General features: G+C 39.5%; 2 protein-coding genes across 2 annotated transcripts; both read left to right on the top strand.

Moving 5' to 3' along the window:
* The first annotated feature begins 5,208 nt into the window (after positions 1-5,208).
* Positions 5,209-5,655, top strand: LOC141629584 (uncharacterized). Its single transcript, XM_074442560.1, has one exon. The coding sequence runs from the start codon at positions 5,209-5,211 to the stop codon at positions 5,653-5,655; it is 447 nt and encodes a 148-aa protein (XP_074298661.1).
* A 146-nt stretch (positions 5,656-5,801) lies between these two features.
* Positions 5,802-6,194, top strand: LOC141629583 (uncharacterized). The gene has a single exon (XM_074442559.1). The coding sequence runs from the start codon at positions 5,802-5,804 to the stop codon at positions 6,192-6,194; it is 393 nt and encodes a 130-aa protein (XP_074298660.1).
* The last annotated feature ends 3,913 nt before the right edge of the window (positions 6,195-10,107 follow it).

Raw genomic sequence — 10,107 nt, 5'->3', positions numbered from 1 at the left:
TCTTTATTTTTTATGCTTCGCTTCTTATTTTGTTCCTTGGTCCGTTTTACACATACTCGCGTCATACTTTTGATCCATTAAGCGCGTCATTCGGCCCATTCTCTTCCGTCTTGTAATCTGCTATACCAAAACACACTAATAAGCCCATTTGCATTTAATTTAATAATAACAATAATTAAATCTCGAAACTAACGAATATATAATAATTTAGCTCAAATAATGCGAAAGACGACACCAACAATGTACGGATATGGGATAAAAACATACATAATTATGGACTCATCAAATTCCTCCACACTTAGCTTATTGTCGCCCTCGACAATGACAAAACATGAGCTATGAACAATCATCCACCTCAAATATTTTAGACTTAACCAAACAAGTTTATCAACGACAAACTAAAATATTTTTAGAAATCATTTTATTTAAGTTAGTGCGTCAACGGAAAACATATTTGTAGTTAGATTAGAAAGTAACTTATACCAAATTTTCCCTCCACTTCAAACTATACAACCAACTAATTAGCTAACATAAATATTTTAAACCGCTTCTAAATTACAATGATAAATAAATGCAATTGCAATACACTCGGTCCAACTATCTTCGTGCGCAAGTGCAAGTGTGTTGACAGGCAGAGGAGAGGCTCGGCAATTTAAGGTCCTAGGGGAAGGGGATTTACTTTCTTGTACATAGTACGGGGATCGTTCTCCCGAGCATTCAAGTGTATCCGTCATACCTCAATTAACTTACCACCAAAACACACATCCACCACCACATCATTCACGTCTTTTTCCTTCATTCATTTTCTTTTCAATTTTTTTCATATTTTTCCTTCTGTTTTTTTTCTTTTTTTCTTCTTTTTTCTTTTTTTTTTTTTCCTATCATTTTTCATTCTTTTGAATCTCCACCATCCACATTCCGTACCCGTGGATATATCCAGTGTCCCTTGTAGCGAGTTTTCGACCAATAGATCCCGTCCATCCGGACAAGTCATTAGGCATTCTCCCAATACATTGATTGGGTTCCCCTAAGGGTCTAATAACTCGGGCACCGAATAGAATTGAGGTCAAGAACTTAAAACGGGAGTCACCTATGAAAGTAAATTGGTTAATAAGACCGGCTTATGCTCCCACACTCTAGAGTCAACTAAAAGTGTAATAAAGGTAGCCAAATTAAGTGCTTTATAATTCTAATCTAAAGGAGACTTAAAATATGTATGTCACTTAATTAATCAATCCAAGTTAAAAATGGAGGAAAAACTCATGTATACACGACTTCAAAACGTTTATTTTGTATACTACTAATATTAGTAAAATTAGTTTTAAAAGTTAGTATTTTGAAAAGATGTTAGATTAGAGTTCGTCGTCGACTCGCTAGTCCAATAAAAACAAGGTCTTTTTTACTTGTCAAATACCAATTTCTGACCAAATTTTGACAGCACCTCCCCTAAAAACGGACATATCCAAAAATTAAGCAACCTGAAAGTGCTGCAAAAATATACATTGCAACCCGCCAGACTCCATTTTCAGCACACGAAACCACAAACTCCAGCAATTTTTTAAGTAAACCCAGTTTTTAGGCCTTGCCTCTCCCCCACACTTAAACTCGACATCATCCTCGATGAGATTAAACATAAAATAAAAATAAGAGGGATAAAGGTACTTAGCGGATTCAAAAGAAGCATGCACAGAAAGATGCTTCAGTGTTTGGTAACGTCCTGTCCTGGTCAGCCAAGTAAGCTCTCAATAGCAGCATATTTATAAGGAAGGTGCCCATCAGTGAGTATTGCAGCCTCCAAGTAGGACTGATCGACGTCTAGCAAGGCAGCAGTGTCTGCTTGATCACATCATCAACTGGCAGCGTCCCAACAGCGATATATGTATCCCGATCCCTGCAAATCAAAGCACTTGACAAAGATCCGTGAAATATGAAGGAAGCAAAATAACCCATGATACTTAAGCTAAGCAGCAATTTTTATTCTTTATCTAAACTAATTTTTTTGTGCAACCGACACTATTAACATCCCCCTACAAAGGTTACGAAACTCAGGGAGGCACTTAAGCCGACTCGACTAAGTAACTAAGAAAGCATATAAAATAAACACACATGAAAGCAATAAAAATATAAGCTTGGGTTGCATCCCAAGAAGCGCTTAGTTTAATGTCGCGGCTCGACATAGTTTGAGGTATCTTCTAAGCATTACCTAGTTCCTCCACAGCCAGTTCAAACACTCTCTCTAAACCAACTTTCTGAACCATTTCATCCAACAATAAGACCTCACGCTCTCAGCATCAACCGCTAATACAGACAATACTACAGCTATTTCCATCAAATGTACAAAGCAAGTGAAACTCAAAACTTCAATTTTCAAATATACTCAGCTCCTCAAATATATTTCCTCAAATGTCGGCTTATAGATATCTCAAAATCTCAAATAATTAAAGCCACTGTATCCCTTAATAACTCAATAAATAAATAACAATCCACAACTTCAAACAACTCATCCCCCAAACTTTGGTTAAAGTAAGGGAACATAAATAAGGAAGAGGTGATTCAGACGATAGGCTATAAGTGAAGATGATAAGGAATGAGCAAACGTAAAACAGAGAGCAAGTAGTTAGCTAGGCTAGTATTCCCTGCAAAAAAAAACATCACTCTATCCAATGTTCATCCAAAAATATGCACACCCTCTAAGTCTCAACATTCAGATCACATACTATTATCCAACTCAAATTCCTTCCCGTGAGCATTCTATCAATTAACCAATTTAGTAAGTCCACAATTCCTAAGCTCCATATTTCTAAATTTTTGCTATGATTATGTCATGAATAGCCATCAAGCCTATCAGGAAGAAATAATACTACAACAAGATTTTCGAATTAGGAAGAAATGAGAATAAACAACACGAAAACAAATGGTTAGGAAACATGTCATCTACCCAAATCTTCACCTATGTAAAATCCAATAACAATAAATATGACAAATGCAAAAAAATTTACATAGCATAAGCATTAGGACAAACAGTTAGTATAGCCAGATGAAAAATAGGAGAAATACGAAAGGCAAATAACATGCAAAAAAAAAAATGGTTAGAAAACAAGTCATCTGCTCTAGTCTCCATCCAAGATAATCTGGCCAGAATTCTAAATCATAGAAGTTAGTATGAAATTTACAAAATACATAGAAAATTAATCTTAACATCAATCTCCCCGGCAACAGCGCCAAAATTTGATACGTGTCGTTAAGCGTATACAAATTAATAATTTATAATCCTATCTTAACCTCAAAAATATAAACATAGTAAAGGATAAGTAGGGTCAATCCCATAGAGAGATTGGAAAACTAATTAACTATGGAGCAATATTTACAAGTTAACTTACATATTCACATGTTATTAACATATTTATGGAATTGGGGAGGTTTCAATCGGTGATTTTAAGCAACCTAACACTAACTAATTCTATTCTAGTAAGTGAAACAAGCAACTCAATTAAGCTCATAATATTCCAGTTACATGTCGATCGTCTAGCAAATATTCAGTTTAACAATAGGTTAAATGTAGAGAATTTAGCCGCTAAAAACTCCCTATCTTTCCTTACTTTTAATCCGTAGCGAGCCGATCGACTACCAATATTAACTAACCAATTCTACGCAAGTTTCAAAGTTCCGCAAATTGACTAGCCGCATTAAGAATTAGAAAGACCTCATTAACCGTATTAATTACCTGAGTGTTGTCAATAATCAAGCGATTAACACATCTAATTATACTCCTAGTTAAGTCTAGCGACATCATTGCAGTCCTAAAATAAACTAGTAGCTACTCGGTTAATTAATCTAACGCCGCGCCAAATTAATCAACTAGCAATCGGTTTTTACCATCCACGATTAAAACGAGTATAATGAGAATACCATAAAACAAATATAGCTAAGACAAAATTAACGATTAATAACTGAAATATTAGTTCAACAACAAACTAAAATTAACTAGTAATTAAGATGAGAACTAATAAATTGAGTACAAAAAACCGTCCCTTATTTCGGTTGCAACGCCTCCGCAAGTCAGGCCTTCTATCGTCCTCCGGCTCGGAGCCGCTCCACCTGTCGGACTGCTCCATCTTGAATTACATCATCGTCGATTCCTATCGCCGGATTTTGGTTTTATTATATGTATACTTGCTTACCCCAATTAAGGCACCAGTATCGGGTATTTATACATAAATCCAGGTCGGAGTTTGGGTAAAATCCGGGGATAAGTTTTGCAGCAATATAGGATAGATTTTGTGAGTTGAATAAGGGAAGGGATCTTGAGACAGAGTTGGAGTTCATCGCTCACTTTTTCGTATTTCCAGTAGCTTCTCTCTGCTTCTTTTCCAATAATTCTCTTCTTCTTTATTATTTGTTCACTTGTTGGTCTTTCTTGGTTTAGGCCGTATCACATTGATGCATAAGTCAAACTTTGGGCCTTCTTATTCTTAGTCCACGTAAAATCTACAATGCTTGCATTTATCTCTTCATTTCATCGACTGCGAACTTCGTAATTAATCAAAAATTACGTACGTGCCTGGTTGCGTGCTTCTTTATTTTCTATGCTTCGCTTCTTATTTTGTTCCTTGGTCCTTTTTACACATACTCGCGTCATACTTTTGATCCATTAAGCGCGTCATTCGGCCCATTCTCTTCCGTCTTGTAATCTGTTATACCAAAACACACTAATAAGCCCATTTGCATTTAAAATAATAATAACAATAATTAAATCTAGAAACTAACGAATATATAATAATTTAGCTCAAATAATGCGAAAGACGACACCAACAATGTACGGATATGGGATAAAAACATATATAATTATGGGCTCAACAATGATCAAGAAAGATGCCAAGTCGAGATTGATCCGCTGGGTATTGTTATTGCAAGAGTTTGATATCATAATCAAGGATAAACCGGGTTCTGAAAACCTTGTTGCGGATCACCTATCAAGATTGACTAGAGAATCTCGAGGGGATGATGATGATGGAATACCCATTGATGAGTGGTTACCCGATGATTCTATCTTAGCTATCACGCACTCCGACCCTTGGTATGTGGATATTGCTAACTATTTGAGCTCTAACTTTATCCCGGAAGAACTTGACAACCAAGCTAGGAAGAAGCTAAGGTATGAGTCTAGGAGATATGCATAGGAAGATCATTTCCTATGTAGAAGGTGCAATGGTGGGATTTATCGAAGATGTGTCACCCAAGAAGAGGGTCAAGCAATCCTTCAAACTTGCCAATGCTACTACATATGGAGGACATTTGTCCACCTCGAGGACCCAAGCCCGGGTCCTTCATTGTGGATTCTATTGGCCCTCCCTATTCAAGGATACTTATGCTATGGTTCAATCATGCAATTCTTGCCAAAGAAGAGGCAATATTGGAAGGCGAGATGAAATGCCTTTGAACAACATTTTGGAAGTAGAGCTCTTCGATGTATGGGGCGTGGATTTCATGGGACCGTTTCCATCATCATTTGGAAACCAATACATATTGGTTGCGGTGAATTACGTGTCCAAATGGATAGAAGCTATAGCCGACCCTACCAATGATTCAAAAGTGGTGACCAAGCTATCCAACGACTACATTTTCGCCCGCTTCGGATTGCCTCGGCCGTTATAAGTGATGGTGGGTCCCATTTCATCAACCGCACCATCTACTCTCTACTCAAAAAGTACGGCGTCCGACACAAAGTAGCTCTTGCATACCACCCCCAAACCAATGGGCAAGTGGAAGTATCAAATCGACAAATCAAGGCTATTTTGAAGATGGTTGTGAACAAGTCTAGAAAAGATTGGAGTGTTAAACTCAATGATGTGTTATGGGCTCTAAGAACCGCCTACAAGACCCCAATCGGCACTACTCCTTACCGTTTTGTCTTTGGCAAGTCTTGCCATTTACCTCCTGAGTTGGAGCATCGAGCAAGATGGGCTCTCAAGGAGCTCAACTATGATTTAGATGCCGCGGGGAACAAGCGGTTCCTTCAACTCAATGAACTTGACGAGTTGAGGATGGATGCCTATGAAAATGCCAAGCTCTACAAGGAATGGACCAAGCAATGGCATGACTCGAAGATCACAAGGAAAGAAATCGTTGTAGGAGACAAGGTACTACTCTTCAACTCCCGGTTCCAATTGTTTCCCGGGAAGTTGAGGTCCTGATGGTCGGGACCCCTTGAAGTAGTGACCGTGTTTCCATATGGATCATTTGAATTGAGGAATAGCAAGGGAGAATGGTTCAAGGTAAATGGACACCGAGTCAAATATTTCTATCAGGGTCAACCCATCGAGACCCGAGGTGAAATTGAATTGGAAGACCCCCCCCCCCCCTCCCCTCATCCTTAGGGGATGAGTAATCTCAAAATTAAACAAGAAATGGTTTGGTGGAGTCCCACAAGAACCACCATTTGTATATAGCATGCATTTAGTTCTATAATAAGAATTTAGGAAGCATCATACTTGGCATATTGGATTGATCAATGAGACCCCCACTTGCCCCAATTCCCGACATGATGCTTCAGTTTGAAAGTGGAAAACATGAAGAAATGGGCAAGTGACGGAGTCGGGTTTTTATCGACAATGAGGAATTGAAAAAGAAAGAAAAGAAAAGAAAAGAAAAGAAAAGAAAAGAAAAGAAAAGAAAGGAATTCCATGTACAGTGCTTCCCTGCCGGTGGACCGGCAGTCGGTGCCCCCACCGGCAGTGAGCACATTTTGAAATTGTGGAAAATTTGAGAAATTGAAGGAAGGAGATCTCCCTGCCGGCAGGCCGCCAGCCGGCTCACCGGCAGATAGCACTTCAATGTTGAAAAACTGAAGAAACAATGAAGTAGGAGATCCCCCTGCCGGTAGGCCGGCAACTGGCTCATCGGCAGGGAAACCTGCAACAGAGGAAAAAGAGACGAATTGATAGAAGGCGTGTTCCCTGCCGGCAGACCGGCTGCCGGCTCACCGGCAGAGAACACAGGAATGCTGAACAAAAGCTGCAAAGAAGAAGGAGATGAGCTCCTTGCCGGTGGACCGGCAGCCGGTGCCTCCACGGGTAGCGAGACATTTGTTCACAAAAAAATTTCGAAAAAATTGAATTCAAAGGGAATGGGCTCCCAGCCGGTGGACCGCCAGCCGGTGCCCCTACCAGCACAGAGCCCCGTCAGACCCTAATTATATACGAAAACACCCCTTTTTCATTCATTAATCTCAGATTTTTCCACACTCTAAAATCACCCTTTCCCTCTCCTAATTCCAATATCCTCTCCTTACTTTCAACAATCAACCAACCAACCACCCTACTCATCACCAATCTTCCTACTCCTTCATCAATGGCAGGAAAGCGAACAAGAGGCGACCTTGCTAGGGCACAACAACAACTTGTTGAGGCGGCGGCCAATGATACCAACCCGGATCCCGATTTTCCGGAGGTCGAGTTTGCATCTCAAACTCAAAAAGGTAAATTTATCCTCTTCAAGCAACGCCCCCTTACCCCGACTAGGTTTATTTGTCGCCCATCCATGAGAAACCTAGGTTTAGACAAAGAAACGGAAGCTTTGTTTAAGGGAGTCATTATGAATGGCATGTATAATATGCATGAGCGGACTTATCCCCGAATTCCATGGGAATTTTTGAGTAGCTTGCGTTTAGACAAGGATAATAGAGGAACCGGTATGGTCGCCCAACTTCATTTTCGTCTCATGAATCGAGACCATACTATCTCCCTTGCCCGACTTGCAAATATTTTCGGGTTAGAAAGTGTCCCTTCACACAAGGCACCCGACACCGTTCACTTTGCGCGAGTGTGGAAAGCTTCTTTGGGGATAGACGATAGGAATGGTGTGAAAAGACCGGCTACTTCTTGTCATAATGCACTCATGCGAATATGGCATTGATTTATGGAGTGTACTGTTTTTGCCGTCGATGAGCCTTGGGTTTTTCGGGTTATCGAGCTTGAAATTTTGGGCTCTTATCTGTTCACCAAACCCAAACCCTATAAGATCAACATTTCTCACCACATGGCCCTCTTCATGTGGGTGGCATCATCACCCGCATAGCCAAGAGCCTTGATCGACCGGTGGACTTATCCACCATGAATTGGCTACCTGGGTAGACCTAAATCACTAAGGATTACATGAGAAAACCTCTTGAATGGATAAAACAAAACCCCTTCGACGGCCTCGACTATTGGAAAATCCAAAAGCGGAACTCCATCCCACTTCCAAATGTCAACAAAATGAGAATTAATCAAGAACTCCATCCCAACCTCCCAAAGAGCAACCTATCACCTACGGGGGGATAACCCAACTCAAACCGAGTCCACTCTTCGGTTCATGATGCCTACTCCCTCCGTCTTTCAATCCAACCCGTGGAATCCATAATTTGGCGAAGGATCCTTTTCGCATCAACCTCCTTAACCAACTCCTCTCCACTCCGACTTGGTGTCATTCATGAATGACATGAGGTTGGGCTTACAAACGACCGCTAGTGAGAGGCGGGGCATAGAACAACACTTGGATAGGATCTACTTTGACCAAGCAACGGGGAAATTCCCCATTTATGATGACTATCGGAGGAGGCAATACAAACACCCCTCCGGCCTCTACTCCTCTAACTACCTTGAGCCGGATGGTGGATATCCGAAAGATGGGAGCTTTGCCTACGCTGATATGAACATTCGATCGGATTAATTTAGCGCCACGATTTTCCCCACCCCGGCCTCTACTCAAGGGGAGGGGCATGATACTCAATGGTTTGGAGGAGCTCCTTCCGTTTTTAGTGAAGCCGGGTTTGCTAGTGGCTCCAGAGGGAACCGAGAGTTGTTCATCGACACCACCATGGGACCGGGTGACACCACCAATGGGCATGAACACGGATGACTTCATCCGGGAACCCGAGTTCGAAGCGGGAAATGATGATGATGAGGAGGACGATTAATCCTAGATGGCCTAGCTCTTCTTGTCCTACATTTTCTCCCTTTCAAATCCAAAGCCAAGTATGACTCCCTTAATCCAAAATATCTCATTCATATTTCCTTTCATATGCATTTAAAATAATTGTAATATATTTATCCTAGTGATCATGTAGTTGCATTCATCTAAGCTTGCATTAGATTTCAATTTTGTATTATATTGTCACATATAAGAATTGCATCCATTTAGCATAATTTGCATTGTCATTTCAATATTGCATGTAGTATAGTTCATGCATTGCATCCCCATTTAAAAACACAAAAAAATCGAAAATTTGAAAATTTGAAAATTTGACAAAAACACGCATTTTACCTTCCGAATCTCCTCCATACACTATGTATATAGATAAGTGCGAGGAGGACATCATATATATTCAAAAATAAAAAAAACGTGTCTTTTCTTTTTCAAAAAAAAAAATCAACAAAACACAAAACACGTTCTTTTCTTTCCAATTCGCCTCCCACCCACACTTTCTCCTTCACCGGAGGTTGTATATAGCAAGTGTGGGGAGGAGGCCCAAAAAAATACAAAAACAACTTTTTTTTTTTATTTCAAAAAATTTTTCAAAACCACAAAAACATGTTTTTCTTTTAAAAAAAAAAATCAAGCAAAATCCAAAAATATGTCTTTTACTTTTCCTATTTCCTCCCTACATTTCGTTCCATCGAGGATGATGTAAGTCTTAAGTGTGAGGAGGGAAATATCTACTTTGTATATATTTTTTGATAATGTACATCTGTAAATAAATCGTAAATTTGAGAAAATTTCAAGTTAAAAATCCAAAATATAGAAAAACTTTCAAAAAATTACAAAAACATTGCATTGTATATATATATACTTGTTTGTTGGCTAACCTTCAGCATAGACATTAACCATTTGTGGCAAAAAGGAGCTAGAAGACCCGCTTGGTAAACTCATTCTAAACTCTTACTCCTTTATCATTCTTTCTTTATCTATTTTGTATATTTGAAGGAGGATGGGATTTTTGTGCTTTGGATGTTCCTTCTGGGAACTTTTGGATTGTGGTATTGGTGTTGATATGCTGCTAGGTTTAGTCAACTCATCGCTTGTTTAATTTATGTTCATTTCAATTTCCGCATGCATTATAACATGTAC

This window comes from Silene latifolia, chromosome Y (genome assembly GCF_048544455.1).
Source record: "Silene latifolia isolate original U9 population chromosome Y, ASM4854445v1, whole genome shotgun sequence".
Lineage (NCBI taxonomy): Eukaryota > Viridiplantae > Streptophyta > Magnoliopsida > Caryophyllales > Caryophyllaceae > Silene > Silene latifolia.
The sequence above is the reverse complement of the archived record's forward strand: the minus strand, read 5'-3'. Positions and strand labels throughout refer to the sequence as shown.

Bases quoted from the DNA above. Each gene is read 5' to 3' on its own strand.
- LOC141629583 (XM_074442559.1), top strand. From the start codon at position 5,802: ATGGTTGTGAACAAGTCTAGAAAAGATTGGAGTGTTAAACTCAATGAT.
- LOC141629584 (XM_074442560.1), top strand. From the start codon at position 5,209: ATGGTGGGATTTATCGAAGATGTGTCACCCAAGAAGAGGGTCAAGCAA.